This window comes from Lithobates pipiens, unplaced genomic scaffold (assembly GCF_037356315.1).
Source record: "Lithobates pipiens isolate NorthernLeopardFrog02 unplaced genomic scaffold, aLitPip1_a1.2 Scaffold_24, whole genome shotgun sequence".
In the NCBI taxonomy this organism is placed as follows: Eukaryota; Metazoa; Chordata; class Amphibia; order Anura; family Ranidae; genus Lithobates; species Lithobates pipiens.
Genome location: NW_027507786.1, coordinates 16,332,575 through 16,357,121, shown reverse-complemented (window position 1 = coordinate 16,357,121; position 24,547 = coordinate 16,332,575). Strand labels below are relative to the sequence as shown.

The following is a 24,547-nucleotide window of genomic DNA, read 5'->3' as shown; positions in this document are numbered from 1 at the left end:
CAGTACTTTTGAAAATACACGCGGAGAAGTTAATAGCCCGAAGGGAAGGCACGTGAATTGAATATGGAGCTTTCCCACGGAGAAGCGGAGAAATTGTTGGAAATTTTCTGCAAATGGGAACATGAAAATAGGTGTCCTTGAGGTCTATGGAAACCATCCAGTCTCCTGATTGGACGGATTGTTGAATTGTGGATAACGTTTCCATCTTGAACCTTTCTTTTTTGATAAAACGGTTCAAGTGAGTCAGATCTATGACCGGCCTCCAGGCCCCACTCTTCTTCTGGACCATAAAGAGAGGAAAGTAAATTCCCATGCCTCGCTGGTTGACTGGAACATGGATAACGGCGCCTTGAACCACCAAAGATTCCACATAGGCTAGAAGAATTTGCCTTTTTTTCTTCTGTAGCCGGAAGAGAAATGTCTGAGTGTCTGAAGTGTCTGAGTCTGGAAGCTTTCTTGAAGGTCCAAGCATGACCTGAGGAGACCGTCTTGACGGTCCAGAAGTCTTGAATTGAGGTCACCCAGACATGACGAAAGTGGAAAAGATGAGCACCACCTGACCTGTCTGAGCGGGCCCAATCTCAAAAAGATTTTGTCGGCTCCCTCTCTCCTTTTGAATCACTTTTTGCAGACTTCTTGAAGGATGATTGTCTTGACTTCCTGGACCTGGAGAATTCACGGCCTGGTTTGTAACCAGCTTCCCTAGCTCGTTCTTGATACTGTCTTTTTGGGAAAGATCTTCTTTGGCCTTGCAGGCACCAATCCTGGGTAAGGAACCCCCGACTTCCCGTCAGTGGCCCGGGTAATAGCCTCATCCAATTTGTTGCCGAAAAGAGAAGACCCTTCAAAGGGGATACGGTACCATACTTATTTTGAAGCTGGGTCGGCCAGCCAAGGACGTAGCCACAGGGCCCGCTTGGTGGTGACAGGAGAGAGCATTACCGAACTGCAAGGCGTATAATGTCAATTGAGGCCTCCCCCAGAAAGGCAGATGTAAGCCTCAATTCCTGGATAGGCGAGCTTTTGGCCGTATCTTCCAAGATATTTTTGATCGTCTCATCCACACTATCCGCCCATAACTCCATGGCCTTGGACATACCCGCCAATGCTAAAGCTGGCTTACAGGCCATACCTGCTGTAAGGTACACCCTCTTCAGGTCAGCATCGATCCAACTGTCCAGAATGTCCTTAAAAGATACTCTATCCTCCAAGGGAAGTGTCACATGTTTTACCAGACTCATCACGGCTGCATACACCAATGGGGCTGACTCCAAATGCTTCACTTCTTCCTCCTTGAAGGGATAGAGCTTTGAGATTTTAGAAAGCATGGAGTTTTTCTTTCCCACCTTGCCCCATTCGTCTGTGATGATTTCACCAAGTTCAGCGATAAATGGAAAATTAACCCGTTCCTTCTTTAACTGTTTAAAGAATGTCCTTGGTTTGGAGGGAGCGGCCACCAGATCTTCCCAATTTAGTGTTTCTCTAATAGCTTTAACCAGAGGAGGAAGAAAAGCAAAGTCAAATCCCACACAGGGAGTATCCTCTTCAGCGTCACTGTCAGAGATGACAACTGAAGGGTGGCTATGCAAAGAGAATTCCCAAGTATCTTGCAATTTTTTCTCCCTCACTGGAGAACATGAAGGCTCTTCAGGAGGAACATAGGACTGACCACTAATATTTCTAAGTGACTCCTTAACAACTCTCTTCACCAGGGATTTAAGTTGCTGGTCTGTATTTCCTCTTTCCTTAGAAACCTTAGCGTAGCAGAGATCACACAAAAATTTCCCTGCGGGAACTTGTACTCTACATCCCCAGCAGGAACTGGAGTGAGCCATTGAGGAATGAGATCGTTTCTCACTACGATGTCCTGATCTTGAGGAGGAACCGTAATGTTCAAATTTGGAAGAGGAATACCGGTGATGCGATTTAGTAGAGTCACTTCCTCTGTGAGAGCTGTGATGTTGTTCTGACCTGGAGGGGCTGAAGGAACAAGAAAAAAACCACAGGAAACACAAAATCAGGAAAAACAATAACCAAACCAGATACACCCCCCAACCACTGTCCCTCATGTGGAGAAAAAACATCCCCAATACCTTTTGTGAGGGGGCTGGTCACAGGCAGGCGGTGGAGAGTCCATGTCCTCGGTGATATCCATCTGAGCTGAAAATGACATAGGGATCAATTCAAGGGACAGGAAAGACACAGCCCCCCTGTCCCAGAGTGCCACTTACCAGTAGCCGATACACAGGAGCAAGGGGAAGTCACCGCAATAGCCTGCAAGCATTCCCAAGGCTTGCAGGCTACTTCCCCAGCTTAAATAGAGTGCCCCGTGACATCACCTCTGCACCCGTATACATGCGTGATTAGCGTCATTTTGCCACTATCGCAAATGCGTGAAACCAAGCCTCAATTTCGTACCACACTCGTGCATGCGCAGTGCGGCCAAAAACGAAACCGGAAGTGGAACTGTGGCTGGAACGCAGGAAGAACCAGCTGCCATGCCTGCCTGTCATACAAACGGAAAAGAAAAGAAACAAACAACAGGAGAAATATAGGAACATAAACTGCTGCGATGAGGAACAAAGGAACATCTCACCACTCCCACCACGATCGTCAAATGGGCCGTAGAAAGACCACTACTAGGTCCTTCGGAGGACAAAAAAGAACATGGCTGTGGGCAGGGAGCAAAAATCTATGGGAGTAGTGTCCTATAGGGTAATGGAGGCGGGACTAAACCCACACGTTGCTGCCATGGAGTCTGTCAGGAAAATTGCTTATATCAGTAAATTTCACTGGTACAAACATCCACTTACGTATGACTCGGAGGGAGACAAGAAGAAGTGAGAGGAAATTTCCCCCTAGCAAGGTAAGGTCACTCCTGGAAGAGTCATCTTGGGAATAAAGGTGTCACCACGGAAGCTTTATCACCAATCCTTGTTTCCACAACAACCCAAAATTTTCAAAATCCAATTGTCACAGGGACAGAAAAAAGAGGTGAAATCTTCTGAACAGGGACACAGACAGGACAACAAACAGTACAGGTGTGTAAACCCTTCCCTATGCTATCCAAAAAACTTAAAAAAAATGTTTGGGCTGGAGTTACACATAAACAATGTAACTGTTCTGACATACATACAAATTCAACTTAAAGCAGAGCTCCACCCAAAAGTGTCTGCCCCCCCCCCTCTGCTGCCACAATTGGCACCTTTTGGGGAGGTGGGGGAGCGGGTACCTGGTTTGGACAGGTACCCGCTCCTACTTCTGGCTATGTTCGCATCGGCAAACTTAGCTGGAATTCTGTCCCCCCTCCTCCTTCCCCCGCAGCCGGCCAAATCAGAGAGTGCAGCGCACTTAGCACATGTGCAGTAGGGAACCAACAGTGAAGCCTTGCCTTGCCGGTTTCCCTTAGTGGAGATGGTGGTGGCAGCACTTGATAGCTAATTGAAAAATCGGCTTGGGTGAAGACATCACTGGACCTCAGGACAGGTAAGTGTGCTAATATTAAAAGTCAGCAGCTACAGGATTTGTACAGGATTTGTAGCTGCTGACTTTGAATTTTTTTCTGCAGAAGCCTGGAGCTTCTCTTTAAAAACAAATCTACAAAACCTAACTGGTTTGTAATCCGAGGACTGCCTGTATAAGCAACAATTTTTACTAAATGAAATTGATTCATTCAGTGTCTTTTGTTGTGATTGGTCACAGCAATCACATGGTACTGTCACCAGGCTGGTAGAGTGATCATTCATCCGCTGTGTCACAGACGGTGACAGATTGCGCCACTGCACGGCCCTGAGGTCACGCAAGAGGCGAGTTCTGGGAGGAAGACCTATGACTTTCACCCAGAACTATGAAAGTCCTGCTATAGGCAAGGAGGGAACTGGTTAAATACCACCAAAAGGAACAACAAATTATATCCGATTATGGATGAAGCACCCACATAGATTGGCACCACATCCAAAAATAGTAATATGTAAAAAATTGGGAGAAGAATAGGGATTTTAACTGTGCAAAAAAAATACACAAATGAGAGAAAGTAATAACCCAAATATTTAGAAAAAATACTTAATTTTTAATAAGTTTAAAGTTAAAAAAGCACAAATGTACAAAAGTAAATATGAAAATAGGCAGAAATTCATATAAATGGTGGTCAAAACAAGCAAGTCAAGTAGAGAAGAATGGGTTGCACATTATCCCAAGGGATAATCTCTCATTTGTGTATTTTTTGCACCATTAAAATCCCTATTCCTCTCCCACTTTTTTACATATCACCAAAAGGAAGTTATATCTGTCTCAAATAAAATATATAATTTGGTGTACAGTGTAGCATGACCGTGCAGTTGTCATTCAAAGTGTAACTGCACTGAAAGCTGAAAATTGGCCTGGGCAGGAAGGGGGGGAAGTGTCTGGACTTGAAGTGGCTAAATTAAGTTTTTGTTGGCCATGTGTAGCAAGCCAAGCCTCAACAAGTGGGTATTAAAGCTAAAATAAAAAGAGATTTTTTTTCATTGTCCACCTTTACAGTCTATGATCTGTCCAGGACTTCACCATGGAATATGTAGTACACTGAAGATCCCGATCAGGTCTGTTCGATAAATATCACACATTCTTGTCAAATTTGTTTATTGAATTTTAACAATTAGTATACATAAGTACATATGGTGGCAGCAAAAGAAAAGATCACATATATGGTAATAATATTGAATTCTAGTTCCAACATAAACTTAAAGTTGTTTAACTACAGCAATGTTAGCATGGATCTAACTACTCAAAATATTGCGTCATAGATTGTATAAGAGAGGATAAAACCAACTTAGACCAGGTTAATATAAGATGACCTCAGATAAAAAAAAAAAAAAGGTCTTAATTATTATAAAGAGTATAGTTTTTAAATTAAAAAATTTAAAAAAGATAGAATCTAAAATCTTATATATTGCAACATATATACATACATATTGGACCTATGTACAATTGGTGTAATGATAACCAAGGAAATAAAAGTTTTGCTACAAGAACTATATAAAGAGGAAATTGAAAGAGGAGAGAGAGAATAGGGGGAAAAGTAGAAGAGAGAAAGAAGATAAAAGAAAAAGTAATCTTAGGTAAGAGAAAAAATAGATTGGGAAGAAAGAAATGAGAGGTAGTTGTGGTCCCCGGGGTAGTACATGGTAATAAACACATACAATGAATGCAGAGAATGGAAGTATACATGGAGATTACCAAGGTCTTAGTAGGGAAGCATTAACATTGGAAGGCAAAAGGTGAATCACCCAGGGATTCCATATATTCTCAAAGTAGGATATTTTATTTTGACTTATAGCCTCTGATTTGTCATGGATCATTGCTTGATTGACTCTATTTTTAGTTTCAGCAATTATTAAGGACGGGGATTTCCAAGCTTTGGCAATTGTTTGTTTTTCGAGGCTGTAGAGATCTGTAATAGGAGTTTGAATTGGTGGTAGGAGAGAGTGGCCGGTTTTAAGTTTAAAAGTAATTTTTGTAGGATCAGGATTGATAGGGATTTCAAACAGTGTTGAAATCATAAGAAATACACCTTTCCAGGAATGTTTTGCTACCGGGCAATCCCACCAAGTATGAAGATGTGATCCAAGATCACCACAGACACGAAAACAAGACGGGGAATAATTTGGAGCATATTTCACAATTCTGACAGGGACCAAATACCACCGTGTGAGTACTTTGTAATTTGTCTCTAAGGCAGATATGTTTTGTGGGGATGACTTAGTTGTGATCCAAATCTTATCCCAATCGGCTTCTGCCAACGAAAACCCAAGATCCATCTCCCTTTTAGCCACATATGATGGTGGGTCTGAGTTGGATTTAGTAATAAGATGAGTGTAAAGAGTTGAAATAAGTCCCTTAGTATGTTTGGGTCACATTTACATATATTTCCAACGCACATTCATTTATATAAATGAATTCTTCCTTGTATATAGGGCAAATAAAAACATTTTTAATCTGAAGATATCAAAAGAGCTCTGAATTAGGAAGTTTGTGACTTTCACATAAGTCAGGGAAAGTTTTGAATGAAGTAGAGTACTGCTTGGACCTTGAAGAAGGGGACATACCCGAAAGCTTGTCCTGAAAAATTGTATGTTAGTGCAAATAAAAAAAGTATCACGGACAGTACTCAATTTTCTCTGAATGAAGTAGAGGATGCTAAAATATCACAGATTCATTTAATAACGTGCTTGTTCCATCTTCTCCATAAACTGGGTTTATCACCTGAAAATGAAGAAATGTGTCATTGTTAGGGTATCTTGTAAACGGAACAGATTACAAATAGATCTGATGCTGACACTAACTGACATTTATACTGCCACTAACTCACTCTGACACTAACTGACACTATGGCCGCTTTTACACAGATCTGTTGCAAAAACGGCATTTGCTGGCGGGATTGTGGATGGTGTATATGTGTCACCAAGGTTTCTCATCTACCAATGGGGTGATCGGCTCCAGGACTTGTGACTTATAGAGAAAACGAACTTTATGTTTTCTCAGACCTCAAGAAGTTCTGGTCTGGGTCCGGGAGTCCTGAGGCTGTATAAAGCTTTTGGTGGGATAAAGCCTCCATCAGTAGGTCCACATCTTATAATCTGTAACGTTTGATTGTTTTTTTAATTTTAATATTTTGCGCCAGTACCCTTACATATATATAGGTCCACATCTTGCCTGTTAAGTAGACCTCATTAAAGCGGAGCTCCAACCATAAGGGGAAACTCTGCTTATTTGCTTCCTTCCCCTCTCCACTGCCACATTTTGCACCTTTTGAGGGGGAGGGGGGGGGTACCTGTTTCTGACAGGCAAGGTCCCCTGGAAGTTCAGCCCTCCTCCTCCTTCCCCCGATGCCGGAGACATTCACAAAGCACAGCGAGCTTCGTGCATGCACAATAGGGGACTGACTGTGAAGCCGCAAGGCTTCACTGCCGGTTTTCCTTAGAAGAAATAACAGCGTCAGCATCCGAGAGCCAATTGAAAAATCGCTTTCACTGATATCGCGTGCTCCTGGACAGGTAAGTGTCCAAATATTAAAAGTTAGCAGCTACAGTATTTGTGCAGGATTTGTCCCCCCAAAAATGCATACCAGACCCTTATTCGAGCACGCAACCTGAAAGGTCGCAGGAAAAGAGGTGGGATGAGAGAGCGCCCCCCTCTCCTGAACGGTACCAGGCCACATGCCCTCAACATGGGGAGGGTGCTTTGGGGTAGATCTCCAAAGCACCTTGTCCCCATGGTGATGGGGACAAGGACCTTATCCCCATGGTGATGGGGACAAGGACCTTATCCCCACAACCCTTGCCTGGTGGTTGCGGGGGTTTGCGGGTGGGGGGCTTATCAGAATCTGGAAGCCCCCTTTAACAAGGCGACCCCGAGATCCTGCCCCCCCCCCCCCGTGTGAAATGGTAACAGGTACAAATGTACCCCTACCATTTCACAAAAAAAGTGTGAAAATTGTAAAAATGACATGACACGGCTTGGGGACAAATTCTTTATTAAAAATGTAAAAAATAAAACTGTCCCACAAAGTCTTCTTTTTCTCTTGCTCCGCTGACGGAAATAAAAAATAAAAACCTGCATGCCGCCAGTGATCCACCTCCATGTGAGGCACCCGCTGTAATGACCGTCCTCTCAGGTGACAGTTCTATTATAACTGAGGGTGGGGCCACACGGTAACAAGGTGCTTTGGGAGGCTACCCCAAAGCACCCCCCATGTTGAGGGCATGTGGCCAGGTATGGTTCAGGAGGAGGGGGCGCTCTCTCATCCCCTCTCTTTTCTTGCGGCCTGACAGGATGCGTGCTCGGATAAGGGTCTGATATGGATTTTGAGGGGGACCCCTACGCCATTTTTAAAAATAAATTGGTGCAGGGTTCCCCTTAATATCCATACCAGACCTGAAGGGCCTGGTATGGAATTTGGGGGACCCCCACGCAATTCCCACAGTGACCGGAAGTACTCTGCTGTTTGCTGGATTATCTGATTTTAAACTGTAAGTTACTCCTTGTTTTAATAAAAATCCTTTCAAGAAATACTTCAGGATGGAGCCACCCTCTTTTATTTCATGTCCTCACCGCATCGGTTAAGTCTGGAGTCACCCCCAAAAAATCAGCTATTGTTGGAACAATCAGGGACAATCATTGGAAATTGATCGTTGTGCTGGGATCTGCTGTTTTCCATACTGAAGGCTTGACTCAACCCGTAGGGGTCTCCATCTGAGGTGAGAGGCTGGGGGAATCTTGTGACGCACCACGGATATTATATATGTGATTGGAGGAATTTGACATCGATTGACTGGCTATAGGAACCCCCAAGAACTAGACAGCACCAGTCTTGGAGCACATCAGGAATCGTCCTTTATTTGATATCTCCCACAAATATATAGAGCAGGATGACTAAAACCTAACCTAATTGAAGACTGGGAGAGTATGATAGACAATATGCACAAATGTACACGCTCTATAGCCACTAAAGAAACAGTCCTTAAGCTCCATGCCAGGTGGTATTACACCCCAGACCGTCTGCACAGGATGTTCCCTCTGGTGCCCGACTCTTGTTATAGGGGGTGTCGGGACAAGGGTACGCTCCTTCACACCTTCTGGGAGTGCAAAGCTTTAGCGCATATCTGGGCTAAAACCTCCACATTGATCTATAAGGTCACTGGGTATCTCTTTCGCTCTTACGTACAAGATGTGTGTCCTCTATGCTGATCTCCCAGGGGTCCCCCGCCCTCAGCAAAGGCTGATCCACACCCTTTTCAGCGCCATTCAGTGGGCGGTGGCACTGAACTGGAAGGGCCCCTCGGTGCCCTGGTCACAGGTTATTCTCCGCATGGAGTCCATTAGACTAATGGAGCGAATTCACCATGCTCTCCTGGACTCCATGCACATATTCGATGGGAAGTGGAGTGGGTGGACGGCCCTCTTACTTACCTCTGGGCTTGAAAACCCCTAACTCAATCGGGCGAATTATTTTAAGGATACGAAACACGAAGGGGGGGGGGGTCTCCTCTCCCTTTAGAGAGGAGGGTTGACTAAAAAGGTTCAGAGATCCGGCAATATAGATTCCATCATGGCTAAGATAGGTTATTGAGCTAGTGCATCAAAGGCTTTGATTTCTCCTTGTTATTGTTGGTTATTCTTTCCTTACTGATCTTTCTCAGGGATACCTTATTGTGGTCTCTCTTAGGACCTCTTTGTACCACATATGGTTTTTATTCAGATACATTCGTTTTTAAATGTAACGTTGCCAAAGGTCTTGACTCCACTGATGCTCTGTACTACTGGTATTCTCTGTAATTTTCTATGTATTTTTCTAATAAAAAACTATTGTAAACAAAAAAAACCTAACCTAATTAGCATGAGCTAATTATCTAATCAACACTGGACTCCTTCATTCAATTGCAGGGTTAATTAGCACAAACAACAAAACAACAATAAGTGAAATACTCTTTAGAATCTGTGTCAAGCCAGACTAGACTCACTTATATTATACAAGACAACAGACAGGTGTCTGGAGTTCATGATATTAGCATCTAAGCCCTTGTACACACGGGTCGGACATTCCGGCCACAAAATCCGTCTGATTTTTTTCCGACGGATTTTGTCCGAAAACTGGTGTTGTATACACACGGTCGGACAAAGTTGTTGGAAAATCCAATTGTTCAGAACGTGATGACGTTCGTTCGTTACGGCGGGACTACGTTCAGGCTAGTAGCCAATAGCTTTGGTCTGGTAATTTTGATCTGAGCATGCGTGGCACTTTGTCCGATCGGAATTCTCTACAAATGATCGGACAAAGTCCATTCGGTTCATGTTGTTGGAAAATTTTATATCCAGCTCTCAAACTTTGTTGGTCGGACATTCCGATGGAAAAAGTCTGATGGAGCCCACACACGGTCAGATTATCCATCGGACATTTTCCGTCAGAATTTCCGACCGTGTGTACAAGGGCTAAGAGTTTGTGTGCCAACAGTGTGATTCAGCCTATTGCTAACATGGCATATACATGTCCAGAGTCTGTGTGTCTTGGGGGGGGGGGGGGGGGGGACATGGACCTGAATCTAAGTAAAACCACCTCAGGGGTCCCCAGGCATACAGCTCATAAAGAGCACCATTCCCCCAAATGCCAGGGCCCATAATCGGTCGGCAAGAGGCTGGCATTCCGTCCCCTCCAAGAGCCTCTGTCCCAGGTAGGTCTGTCACAGTTAACGCCACTTACTTCACATATTCGTATATTTTATCTGTGTGGGAACACTTTTATATGTTGGCAGCTTCTCCCATCCTTTCAAATCCTATTTTATACAGTTTGGTTTTGCGCATTAGTTCCCCCATTTCTTTATAATACATTCTACGTTAATAATTGTGCTACCAAAATTTGCGTGTGATGTAAATTGCCTCCAGCCATGCTCTTCTTGCTGGAGGCGGCCATGTTGCTGAAGCCAAGAGTCCCTGAGCAGAAGTAAATATGCAGTCTGCCAGCAGATCGGCCTCTACAAATTTGGTGCAGTGCCTAATAATAGAGAGCAACTGAGCATGTGCAGAGAGGTGTGAGACAGTGTATTATTAGTAAACAGTAGACTTGTGCACAACGTAAAATGTCGTTTAGTTTCGTTTTTTGTCATTCGTAAAATACATCATTTCGTTCTGTTCTATTCGTTATGTTACATTTATACGTTTTCGGATAATTCGTTATTATTCATAGAGTGTAGAATTAATTTGTTCGTATTCGTGGAAATTCGCTATTTATGTATGTATAGACATTCAAGATAATGATTCGTAGTTTGGAAAGTCGTTTGTTTGTTGAATCTTTTAACACACACAATGACAACGTCTCTTCTCCTTGGCTCAAATACAATACAACACCCTTCTAACTCAGTTCTCAGGAATGCACTTTGCCAGTAATCTATCCTCTGGCACAAAATTAATTAGCTGATTGGACTATAAGATTTACTTTGAGCTGACCTTTTGTTTCATTAGATCTTTAAAGAATTACTGAATCATGTCAAATTCCTTTGAATTCATTCATTATATTTCTTTCGTATTCGTTGTTATTCGTTATTTTTCTATTCGGACATTCAGATGCATCCGAATGTCCGAAAGATGCAAAATTCGGCCGATTTTCAATTCGTTACGAAACGAATTGCACAAGCCTAGAAAACAGTACTATAGACACTTATTTTTAATGTTGTACATATCTATATCTATACTGTACCTGCAAAAGGGTTCAGCCTGAAGTCATCTAACAGAACTTCATTTTCTGACTAAAGTTCCACTTTAATTTATATCGCCCTTTTGATAACCCTTCTGCTCTATATTGTTTCTTTACTCTTTCAGACACTTACCTTACGAAATATTTCTACAAAAACTTCCCATAAGAAACCAACCATATTAAAAAAACAGCAGACGAACAAGGTAATACGATACATGACCACAATTGCAGATCTATAAAAGAAAAGCACAACAGATGTAATATTAGTCACTCCCCCATATAATGACTATAAACCTATCTCTGCATTTACACAACATTTATTTTTATTTATTTTTTTATTTAAATTGTATTATATTATAGAATTTCTAACACGAAACATATCATAAAATCAGATTAACACAAATTCAACTTTTATCCTATTACCCTTTTACAATGCTTTACTTTTTTTTTTTTGAGTTACAGAGCTTTTCCATTGGTGTTAGTGTATTTTCTTCCCTTATTGGTCTTGGGATAGAATTAAAAAAATGTTGAATCTGTAGGTATTCCCAATCTTTTAGATTTTGCCAGCTATGCTTCTTCATTAAATCTTGTTTTAACATTAATACACCTCCTAAAGTGATATCTTTTAATTGTATATTTAACATATGTTTCCCTAATTGGGTGCCGTTTCCTGGAATAAAAAAATGTGTGCCCTCGAGTGGAATTAATGGGGAATTATATACCCATTTATTTCTACGATTTAGTGCATCCCATATTTTAAGTGTTGTTAAAGTTATTTCATGAGCACTATTACTTCCTACCCTATACTTTGGTGGAATCCATATTTTTTTTGTAATTGTGATCCAAAGAGTGTCCCATCCATTTTTACCCATTTCTTATTAGTGCCTAAGTTAGCCCATTCCGCCAATCTTGCTAGTGTGATTGCAGTATAATATCTATATGTGTCTGGCAATGCCATCCCACCTTTATTTTTTTTCCTAATTAATATATTATAATTTATCCTGGAGGGGGCGTGGCTTGGCGCGCGCGGAGAATGGCTGCCTGAACTCAGAGCTCCGGGAGACCCGCAGTCCTGTAGCCTTCTCCTTGGCAGTACCGCAGGCGAAAATGAGCAAACCGGGGCGCCACAACACGGGGACTCGACCGGGCCGGTCCTCGGCTCCCTCATGCGCCCGCAGCATCCAGGATATCTTTGCCACCCAGACCCGCTCCGGCCGCAATACGCCGTCCAAGATGGCGCCGGCACGAGGAGAGGAGGAAGATCTCAGCGATGGGTCCCAGTCAGCGGCGGAGGACGCGGTAAGCGGAACGGGACATCCCAATCACCCTCTTACATTAGGAGACATGACCTCCATTGCCGCAGATATTAAATCTACTCTATTCTCTGCTATTACTGACCTAAAAGTGGATTTATTGTCACTGACTGAGAAGATGGCTACTATGGAGAGGGCGGAGGGCAGGAGGGACAGAGCCATAGTCAGGCTGGAAGCCACCGCTGCATCACACTCTGCCCATCTGATTGACATTAATCGCCATTTGGAAGACCTCGACAACAGAGGCAGGAGGAGCAATCTAAGGGTGAGGGGGGTCCCGGAATCGGTGGGCCCCGAACAAATCCCTTCCGCCCTGAGATCAATCTTCAACAATTTATTGGAGAACCCGATTGATACCCCCATAGACCTAGTGCGAGCGCACAGGGCCCTGAGAGTGAAACCTTCGGATTCCGCACCCCCCAGGGATATTGTCTGCTGCCTTCAAAGCTTCCCACTTAAGGAGGAGATCCTGTCTCAAGCACGGAAAAATGACCATGTGTTCTTTAATGACAGTGAGATCTCCCTGTTCCAGGACCTGTCACCTATCACTTTGCGCAACAGGCGTGCGTTGCGCCCACTCCTAGAAGTTCTCAGAACCAGGGGGATCGTTTACAAGTGGCGATTCCCTTTTGCCTTGCAGGCCACGCTAGATGGGAGGCAATTTGTGTTGCGGATGCCGGAAGAGCTGCCAGACTTTTGTAATGCCCTAAATATCCCGTTCACGGAGCTACCTGACTGGTATGTGGAGTTCAGGCTTCCTCCGACTGATTGCAGACCTGTGAACACACCCCACTCTTCCCCTGCTAAACCTCCGCCTAAGAGAAGTAAGATGGGAAGATCTGGAGGCCAAGGCCCGAGCCGCTCATCCCTTCAGGTTCACCCTCCTAGACAGCGTGACTGCCCCTGAGCAACCTGCTCGACTCATGGAGATGGTCCTTACTGCCCTATACCGCGGTCATCACAGGGTAGCTGCTGTTTGTGTTGTTTTTCTTTTTTTCTTTTTTCCCCTGTTCTGCTATGGACTCTCACCACTGCTGCCTTGATGCCTAGTTGGCATTCTTCTTCCCTTTCCACTTGCAGAACTCGGGTTGGATGGGCTGGGAACCGGAGGCTACTGGCTGTGGCCTTTAGTTTATAACCCGTGCGGCTGATTGACTGCCTACTGGAACTCAGCCTGAAGTTTTTCTTTAGCCCTGGTTGATATTCTACTTTTAATTTTTATCCTGTGCTGACCCGTTTCTTGTTTTATGAATCATCATCATCTATGCTTGATTTAGTCCTGTTTTTTTTTTTTTTATATATATACTGCCAAGGAACTTTTATTGATGTTTTTATTTTCAGCTTTGTTGGACTGCGGGGCCTTCTGATTCCAGCTCTCCTATATGGATCCCAGTTTGGTTGATTGCTTTGGTATTTGCTGCAGACTACAAATAGTCCAGACGTACCCTAGCATTCTCTGCTCGGAGTTCCTCCCACTTACCCCGCAAGTGAGTAGTGTCGTGCCGTTACTGTGCACGGATACTGCTCACACTTTAATATAAAGCTTGCAGTCTTGTGTACTGCAGGCAGGTTCTTGTTTTCGTTTTCCCCCAGTTATATAGCCTGAACCCACGGGCTAGATCCCTATCTCCCCTATTTTTTCCCTCCCCCCTTATCCCTCCTCTGTTCCCTTCTTTCTTTACCTTCTCCTCCTTTTCTGTGTCTTTTTCTTTCAGGTTGCAAGGCGGCGAGAAGCGGGTGGAGTGCCTTCACAATGGCGTACTCGGGGCTGGGACACGGTCCTACCCTGATATCCCACAACATCCGAGGCCTGAATACCCCGGAGAAGCGCTCTTCCTTGCTCAGAGAACTTAATAAGGTAAAACCTATGTTTGTTTTTTTACAAGAAACACATTTCCAGTCCACTAAAATTCCTTCCCTTCGACATAAAAATTTCCCTATGGCATATCATGCCACAAACCCCTTGGCTAAGACCAAAGGAGTCACGATTTTGCTGCATAAGGCGGCGGGTTTCGAGGTCACTCAGCAACTAGTGGACCCTGATGGTAGGTACCTGTTTTTGAAGGGGACCTGGGGAACGGTCCCGATGACGTTAGCTAACGTATATTTCCCAAACAGGGCCCATATAACTTTCTGCAGACACCTTATTGAGGAACTCAAGGGTTTTGCAGAGGGTGGTATTTTGCTCGGGGGGGATTTCAATATACCGCTAAACCCCTCCCAGGATACGTCTTCGGGCAAATCTAGTGTGACTTACGGGGTTTTGAAACGTATCAAGAATCTTCTGCACTCGGTAACGTTGGTAGACTCGTGGCGCACCCTGAATCCGTCCGGTAAAGATTTTACTTGCTATTCAGCACCCCATGATAAATATGCGCGCATCGACTATATTTTTATTACGCAGAAGGATTTGCCGGTGTTAAGCGAGGCGCACATAGGTATCCAATCGATTTCGGACCATGCACCTACCTCCCTCTGTATTAAGCGTACAGCTCATAGGCCGAAACAATGCATGTGGCGTCTGAACTCTTCCTTGTTACTAGATATTGAACTACTGCCAAAATTGACTGACGTTTTGCGCCACTATTTTTCTGAAAATAGCTCTGATGATCTCTCCCCCTTAACAATCTGGGAGGCACATAAGTGCGTCATGAGGGGGGAGCTCATCAGAGTAGGAGCTGCCCGCAAGCGGGAGGCTGAAAAACAGATTAAGTCCCTATCAGCCAAAATTGCTGGTCTGGAGGCCCAGCATAAACAATCCCTGGACGCTCAAAAAGCCCAGGAACTTTTGGCGACACGCGAAGAGCTCCGAGATATTTTGGAAGCTCGTAGTAAACGCGCGCTTTTCCTTAAGCACAAAATTTATTATGAGCACGGGGATAAGGGGGGGAAGTTCTTGGCGAGGGCGTTAAAGGAGGCCTCCTTAGTTAATAATATTATGGCGATTAAAACCAGTGACGGCCGGCTAACAAATAGAACGGACGAGATTGCGGAGAGTTTTCACCATTTTTATTCCAAACTCTATGACATTCCCCTCCAACACAAACCTGGGGAGCTGGGGGGTGACAGGACCCAAATCATTCAGGACTATTTGCAGCAGAGCGGCCTACCTTCGCTCTCCCCTGAGGATGCGGAATCTCTGGAACGACCGATATCCTCAGAAGAGTTATCCCTCACCATTAAAAACCTCAAGCCCGGAAAGAGTCCAGGGCCTGACGGGTTGTCGGCTCTTTACTATAAAACGTTCGGGACCGTTCTGGAAGCCCCTCTTTTAAAAACCCTTAACTTTCTTATGGACCCTCACCAAATTCCTGCCACGTTTTTAGGGGCTCATATTACGGTGCTCCCTAAACCAGGCAAGGACCCATCGGAATGCGCAAGTTACAGGCCCATCTCTCTTCTTAACCTGGATTTAAAAATTCTAGCCAAAATCATCGCGAACCGCCTGCGCCCCTTTTTGCCTCACATAATTGGTCCAGAGCAGGTGGGGTTCATGCCGGGGAGGGAGGCCAAAGATAATGTGATTAAGGCCCTGAACTTGTCATACCACTGCCGCAGATTGGGACTCGAGGGCCTTCTCCTGTCAACAGATGCGGAGAAGGCCTTCGACAGGGTCGCGTGGGATTATTTGTTGGCTACTTGTGCCCACATAGGTCTGAAACCCCACATGATGTCTTGGATTTCATCCCTGTACGTGAACCCCACGGCCCAGTTAAAAATTAACGGATCCCTTTCAGAATCGGTAATTATTAAAAATGGGACGCGACAGGGCTGCCCCCTGTCGCCCCTTCTATTTATACTTTCATTGGAACCCTTCATACGTGTCGTTAATCAAATCCCTGATATTTCGGGCTTCCAGATCGGCTCTAAATCCTACAAAATTGCTGCTTACGCAGATGATCTGTTGTTTTTTCTGACTCAGCCCCATGCTTCTATCCCCAACCTTTTGAAGGCATTCTCTATCTATGGCTATGTTTCTAATTTAAAAATTAATTATTCTAAGTCGGAAGCCATGAATATTTCCCTCCCGCCCACGGTTTTAGATCAGGCTCAGACCAACAACTCCTTTCGATGGGAAGGGAATACGCTTAAATACTTGGGAATCTTGCTGCCCTCTCAACTTGACAGTGCTTTCTCTAGCAATTTTACACCCATGCTGAGGCGGATTCAATCTGACTTGGCGAAATGGTCCCTTAAATCTTTTTCATGGTTTGGGAGGGCAGCAATAATAAAGATGGTGGTACTCCCTAGATTGCTTTATCTTTTTCGCACCTTGCCTATCGCGGTACCGGTCAGCTTTTTCAAGCAATTACAGTCTGTACTCTGGAAATTTGTTTGGGCGGGCAGGAGGCCGCGCGTTGGCCTTCGCCTGTTGATGAGGCCGAAGGCAGCGGGAGGCTTGGGCTTCCCGAACTTTAAGCTTTATTATTATGCCGCACACTTGGCCAGAGTTATAGATTGGCATTGCCACTCTGAGAATAAAGACTGGGTAGCTTTAGAAGAAGCAGGCTCCCACACTCCTTTAAAGTTCTCCCCGTGGATACCCTGGGCTAAATGTCCCCCAGAGTTGCTACAACACCCTCTTATTAGGGCAACCCTACAAGCCTTCCATAAATCCTCTACAGAGTATTCAATTGCTACTTCGCCGGTACCTTTGACCCCCTTGTTGAACAACCCGGATTTCCCCCCGGGAGAAGACACAAGTACATTCGCCTGGAAGGGGTCGTTACCCCTTCTGGCTCTACATTTGACTCAGTCTGGACAGTTTATCTCGCGGGACAACTTGCTGAGTGGCCCCGAACCCCTGGTGCTCTCCTCTTGGAATTACAGGCAGGCACGTCATTATGTCATGGCACCCATGAGACGGAAGGAGATGCTGAGAGACCCTACCCCTTTTGAAACTATTTGCCTGGAAGGCAGGCCGGTGGAGAGGGCGACCTCACTTATGTGCAATTGCCTTCAGCAGCAGGGAAGTGCAGACTCGGTGCGTTTCAGAGGCCAATGGGAATCGTCACTTCAGACTCGCTTTACAGATCTGCAGTGGCAAAACGCATGTATTTTGGCCCATAAGTGCTCTATTAGTACTAGGCTACAAGAAAACTCTTATAAACTATTGTCACAATGGTATGCCACTCCAGAAAAAGTAAAGAGATGGTACCCCGCTTCCACAGACCTTTGTTGGCGATGCGGTGAGGCCAAAGGAGACATGTTGCACATATGGTGGAACTGCCCCCGGATTTCTGAATTCTGGGGCAAGATTTGCGACCTGATTTTGCGCATTACGGATACGACCCTTCCCCTGACACCGGCCTGCTGTCTGCTTCATATTTCTGATTGGCCTCTTGGCAAATATAAAAGATCCTTATCGAAGCATCTCCTTACTGCCGCTAAGTCCCTGATCCCTAGACACTGGAAATCGGCTTCAGCCCCATCAGTAGGGGAATGGTTACGGGAGGTTAACCGAATGTTCGCAATGGAAGAGACGCTGGCCACAGCTAATGAATCTTCTGAAAAATTTCATAACACCTGGTCCCCCTGGGTCCAGTTTAAATATTCTGACTCATTTGCTAGCTTAGCCGTGGGTTGATGAGTCTCCCGATCCCTGTGGACCGACTATTTGGATGTCTGCTGACCTGTTTCAGCTGGCGCGGATGTGAATCCCACTGTGAAAACCGCCTTTATCGCAGCCTTGCTCCTTGACTACTTACTTCTATTTCTTTTCGACCCTATCTTTCCTTTCCTCTCACTACCCTCCTTTGTTCCCCTATATCCCACCCCCTCTCCCTTCCCCCTGGTTAAACATGTACCTTACAGATTCGTGTACTATCTGTTCACAGGATATTGAATGATGTAATTAGGTGCTGTGACATTGTTCCCTTTTTTTTTTTTTTTATGTCGGGTACTCATTCTTTTCACGGAAGCTGTTTCTGCCGCTTCGGACCTGGAGTCCAAGTTATATTATAGCTGCCAGAAGACATTTATAATTATATCTGTTTTTATAAGTATGAGTACAATTGTTATGCACTACCTGTTTCCTGCATTGAATACTGTGATGTTTTCAGCCTGTTATGTGATTTAACTTGAATAAAAAAATTTTTATTGGGAATAATTTATCCTGGAATTTTTATTTTGCCATATAAATTTTAAGAAAAGTGTTTTTATTTCTTTAAAAAAACTATTTGGAATGTTAATCGGAAGCATTTGGAATTTGTAAGTGATTTTTGGTAAGACCACCATCTTCAACATATTAATTCTACCAATCCATGTAATTGATCCCTTTTTTATGTTCCTTAGCTCTCTTTTAATTTTGTTTAATAATGGGATATACCGTATTTATTGGCATATAACACGCACCCCAAGTTTAGGAGGGAATTTTAAGGAAAAAAACTTTTAGGAGGGAAGTTTAAGGGAAAAAAAAAACTTACATTTATATGCCCATCAGTGTCATCTGCAGCCTTGTCCACCATTGCAGTCTTATGCAGCCTTGCCCACCATTGCAGCCTTATGCAGCCTTGTCCACCAGTGCAGCCTTATGCAGCCTTGTCCACCAGTGCAGTCTTGTCCCCCATTGTAGTCTTATGCAGCCGTGTCCCCCATTGCAGCCGTGTCCCCCATTGCATACATCCATTTAATTTTTCAGAAATACCGCCGCCGAGATACAGAGCCGGATGTGTATCTCGGCGGCGTGCGGTAGTTCTCGGCGGGACTTCGGCTCTTCTCGGGCAGCTTTCGGCCACCTTCGGCCGTTCTCGGAAGCTTTCGGCCGCCGAGAAGAGCCGCCGAGAAAGCTTCCGAGAACGGCCGAAAGCTTCCGAGAAGAGCCGAAGGCGGCCGAAAGTCGCCTTGAAGAGCCGAAGGCGGCTGAAAGCCGCCCAGAGGCTCAGAATCTCGGGGGATCGGCGTATAACACGCACCCACGATTTTCCCCTGCTTTTAAGGGGAAAAAAGTGCGTGTTATACGCCGATAAATATGGTAGTTAGCTTGATATAAGTCTTGGGCATTGGTTGTTATTTTTATACCTAAATATGTTATTTCTTTTTTTCTCATGTAAAGGGGAATTCTTGTTGTAATAGTTTCTCTTCCCTCTTTACACAACATTTATAATACTTCAGTCACACATCGTAAACCGATCTCACATTGATGATCCGATCGTTCTGGGTGATCTGGGTTCCTTTTCTGTATTTTATTTTCTAGCCGGTTCCAGATTTCCAGGAGCAGCAAGGAATTGTCACCATTATTTATTCTATTGATGGTTCAGTCATCACTTGTGTCTCCTTGGTTGTCCATTTCTATCCTACAGATGTCTACACTGTGGGAAGAGTTTTCTTCTTCAAGTTTATTTGATTAAAAAAAAAAAGATTTTTACTCTCAACCTCCAGATACGGCCACCTCAGGTAAGGCTACAGGAGATGCTAAGAAGACAAGATGTAAACCTTGTCATGGCTCCTGGTGACAACCAACGCTGAGAGATCCTCCTGAAGCTGAGAGCAAACACTGGGAAGTTCTAGTGACCAAGAAACATTTTACTTTTACACTTGTGAATTGTGCAATTTGTGAATCGACCACCCAGAATCAATCCCACAAAACTTCACACGGAAAATGACAAATGTTAGGTGCACACATTTTACCAAAGAATCCAAGGTTTTCTTGCTGTAAACTGAAAATTGTATTGTGGGAGGGCCCTATATTTGGAGGAATAGGATTTTATTTAGTGGGGGGAATAGTACATCAGTAGGAGAGACATAAACACCACCAAGTGCTGCTCAAAGCTCCACCGAGTGCTTTCCATCATTATGTGGTACTATCTTCCAAATGGTTCATTTGGTTTGACAATCCCAAAGAGGGGCGTGGCTTGGGAGGAGCTGAGCTGATTTGTCATATCATCTGACCGGGTGGTCTGCAGGGGTGCTCTACCTTGTTCCCTTTTGACAGCAGGAGGGGGGGATGCAGAAGTCTGTTGATTTTTGTGGCTGGGAGGAGTGGTGGCCAGGACTCCAAGACTAACACAGCATCCTCGGGTGGTGGAGGTTATGGGGAATGGAGTATTTTTATTATTTAGTAGCTACTAATGATGTTGGTTGGTGGTGGGAATGGGGATGGTGGTGTCTGTGTGTATTCTGTTATATCAGGAATGTGTAGCAAACCACTGGGCGCTCTATTGATTTTCTATATACTCTGGAGATTCTTTATATGCTTCTTATGGTATAAATCTGTACTTATGACATATGTCATCTTTTGTATTTTTTTATGATATTATGTACTGTAAAAACCTTAATAAATAGTTTGTAAACCAAAAAAATTATTGGGTAGCAGAAAGCTAAGACTTATCCATTCCTTGTTACTTGTAGTCAACACTGTCGTGCACTTTTGGGTTAAAATACTATTGGACACACTAAACTGTAATTTAAAAAGAAGAAAAGGTTGGAGCTCATGTGTTTGGCAAATTGAGTCATCTGTGGAACACGGGTTCAGCCTACAGAAACAATAATTTATGCAAGTTATCAGCTATGGATTTATTGACCTCGTAGCCACTGAGATAAGCTATGACCACCCCCTCTGTATATTGCCTATAACACTATGCTGCAGTGCTCTGCAACAGTCACAGGGTGCAGTCAGTGGCGGCTGGGGAAGTTTTAGGATGGGGGTGCCAGACCCCGCCCTTCCTTTTTGGCCCCTCCCACTTTCCATAAACCCCACCCCTTACATAATCCACCCACTCCATCCCCTGTATTCCACCCATAGTGTCATGAGTATACAGCTCAGCATCACAGATCAGGGTATATAACACAGCCTCACAGATCAGGGTATATCGCACAACCTCATAGATCGGGGTATATAGCTCGGCCTCACAGATCAGGGTATATAGCTCGGCCTCAGAGATCAGGGCATATAGCTTAGTCTCACAGATCATGGTATATAGCTCAGCCTCACAGATCAGGGTATATAGCTCGGCCTCACGGATCAGGGTATATAGCTTGGTCTCACGGATCAGGGTATATAGCTCAGCCTCACAGATCAGGGTATATATCTCAGGATTTCAGATCAAGGTCTATAGCTCAGCCTCACAGATCAGGGTATGCAGGTATACATCATCTGTCCTGTATACAGCTAGCTATATACACCCACCTTCTTTCCTGCATATAGAGACCTTCCTCCATCATCACTGACTGCAGATCTACATCATCTGTCCTGTATACAGCTATGTATACAGTTACAGGACATGCTAGTAGGTTAATTGGATCCTGTCTAAATTGGCACTAGTATGTGTATGAATGTGTGTTAGGGACCTTAGGATGTAAGCTCCTTGAGGGTAGGGACTGATGTGAATGTACAATGTATATGTAAAGCGCTGTGTAAATTGACGGCAATATTTAATGATATATTGGAGCAATGTCCTTCTTTTCTCCGCATTCGTCCCTCATTTTGGTCTGATCTATATAGATGTATATAACATGCACTTTTTATCTTTCAAAAAGTGTCTCCCAGTGCTAAATTGCTGCATTTGTACATTTTATAAGCCAATATAAAGGAATAGTAGTGGTAAAAAAAGCACTTGTGGATTTAATTAACCTTTTTTTTTGGGGGGGGTAATTCTCCTTTAAGGGGGTGTGGAAGGAGGTGTGTCCTATGCCTACATACATTTGCTAGTAGGTGTCCCTCATTCCCATCTCAAAATGTTGGGAGGTATGACTGACCTACCTGACATACATGACTGACCTACCTGACATACATGACTGACCTACCTGCCATACATAACTGACCTGACTGATATACATGACTGACCTACCTGACCTACATGACTGACTGATATACATGACTGACCTACCTGACATACATGACTGACTGATATACATGACTGACCTAACTGACATACATGACTGATATACATGACTGACCTAACTGACATACATAACTGATATACATGACTGATATACATGACTGACCTACCTGACCTGACTGACATACATGACTGACATACATGACTATAGCAAAGAAAAACTGCGCTGGACAATAAACTAAACTAAATAGCAGCAACACCAACTGAGACACACACAAAATACAACAAGAATAAAAAATATTGCGCTACAAACTAAACCATAAACCTAATCAGTGAATATGTGTTGTGGACAAAAAATGATTATTGTAATCTCATATTCTGAAACTGAGACAACAAATTCCTGTGAAAAAAATTGCTATCAAGGTATTCAGTGATATTACATTAATGTCCAAAAAATCATCAAAAGAGTGTCCAAAATCTGTAAAATATTTGGTGACAGCTTGTGATGAAATCCACAGTTGAAGTGACTTTGCTGGATAAATCCCTCCACCAAGTGAAGTGTGCACTTACCGGCTGTAAGAAATGTAATGCCTGTGGCTCATACCCAGCCAGGGCCTTTTCCTCGATTGGCTTCAGCGAACGATCTGGTCATCACCTCTATGGAAGGGTCCCCCGGTCTGAGCTGTGTCAAATATCCATAACTCACCCAAGGCCCTGAGATATTATCACTTATGCCGCGTACACACGTAGCCGACTATCCGGCGGACTTAGTCTGGCGGACTTCCCGCCAGACTGTCCGTCCGACTTTCCGAACGGGCTACTTGCCCACACACGGCACTTTTTCAGCGGACTAATACGGCGCACTAAGTCCGCCGTACTATCCACCCTACTTTTGAAATGAACGGACTCGCCCACACACGCGGAGGAAAGTCCGCTCATTTCGAGCGCATCTCCAGGTAGGCGGGGCCCGTGAAGGAGACATCGCTGGCCCCAACACCTGGTATGGACTTAAAGGGGAACCCCAACGCCGAAAAAAAAGGGTCTCCCCCAGGTCCACATCAGACCCTTGTCCGAGCACGCTACCCGGCCGGCCAGGAAAGGGGGTATGGGAATAGCGAGCGCCCCCCCCTGAGCCGTACCAGGCCGCGTGCCCTCAACATGGTGGGTGCCTTGGAGAGGGGAGGGCCGCGCACCCCCCCACCCCAAAGCACCTTGTCCCCATGTTGATGAGGACAAGGGCCTCTTCCCGACAACCCTGGCCGTTGGTTGTCGGGGTCTGCGGGCGAGGGGCTTATCGGAATCCACGAGCCCCCGGATACCGGCCCCCCCACCCTATGTGAATGAGTATGGGGTACAATGTACCCCTACCCATTCACCTGTGAAAAAAGTACAAAAAAAAAACACAGGGTAAAAATAGTTTATTGCACAGCTCCGGGGGTCTTCCGTCTTCGGGGGGTCTTTTCGCCGGACTCCTCCCCTATCTTCTTCTAGCTCTTTTGCTAGCGGAGGAGCCCGGCTTTCTTCCTCGCCGTCGCCCTTCTTCCGACTTCGGGGGTCTTGTCCCCCTCTTCGGTTCTTCTGCCGGGCCACCGCACCTTCTTATAGCTCTTTTACAGGAGGGGGGCTCTCACTCGTCCCCCCCTCTCCTGGCCGGCCGGGTAGCGGGCTCGGACAAGGGTCTGATGTGGACCTGGGGGGAACCCCCGCGCCAATTTTTTCAGGGTTCCCCTTTAAGTCCATACCAGGTGGTGGGGCCAGCGACGTCTCCTTCGCGGGCCCTGCCTACCTGGAGACCCGCTCGAAATGAGCGGACTTTCCTCCGCGTTTGTGGGCGAGTCCGTTCATTTCAAAAGTAGGGTGGATAGTACGGCAGACTTAGTACGCCGTATTAGTCCGCCGAAAAAGTGCCGTGTGTGGGCAAGTAGCCCGTTCGGAAAGTCGTACGGACAGTCTGGCGGGAAGTCCGCCAGACTAAGTCCGTGGCATTAGTCCACCGTACTTTCGGGTCAAAAAAGTATGCCGGAGGCTACACACGGGGGGATTGTCCGGTGGACTTGAGTTTGCTGGACTTTTCCACCCGTTTGTTTGATCGTGTGTATGCGGCATTAGACACATTTATATACTTGAAAATGGTGAAACTTGGGCCTTGCAAATGCTAGATGTTATCTTTGGTATTTTTCCCTATCCCCTACTTATATTCCTACCCCCTCCCCATCCCCCTTTGCTTC

General features: G+C 44.9%; 1 protein-coding gene across 2 annotated transcripts in view; it reads right to left on the bottom strand.

The window, feature by feature from the left end:
* Nucleotides 1-4,603: 4,603 nt before the first annotated feature.
* Nucleotides 4,604-24,547, bottom strand: part of LOC143929685 (natural cytotoxicity triggering receptor 3 ligand 1-like) — a 114,845-nt gene continuing 94,901 nt past the window's right edge. For both annotated transcript variants that reach the window (XM_077453628.1, XM_077453629.1), the window contains 2 exons: nt 11,361-11,460; nt 4,604-6,243 (listed from right to left, as the gene is read on the bottom strand). In XM_077453628.1, the coding sequence (XP_077309754.1) occupies nt 11,375-11,460 (86 nt within the window). In that variant the 3' untranslated portion in view covers nt 4,604-6,243; nt 11,361-11,374. The remainder of the gene's footprint in view (nt 6,244-11,360; nt 11,461-24,547) is intronic.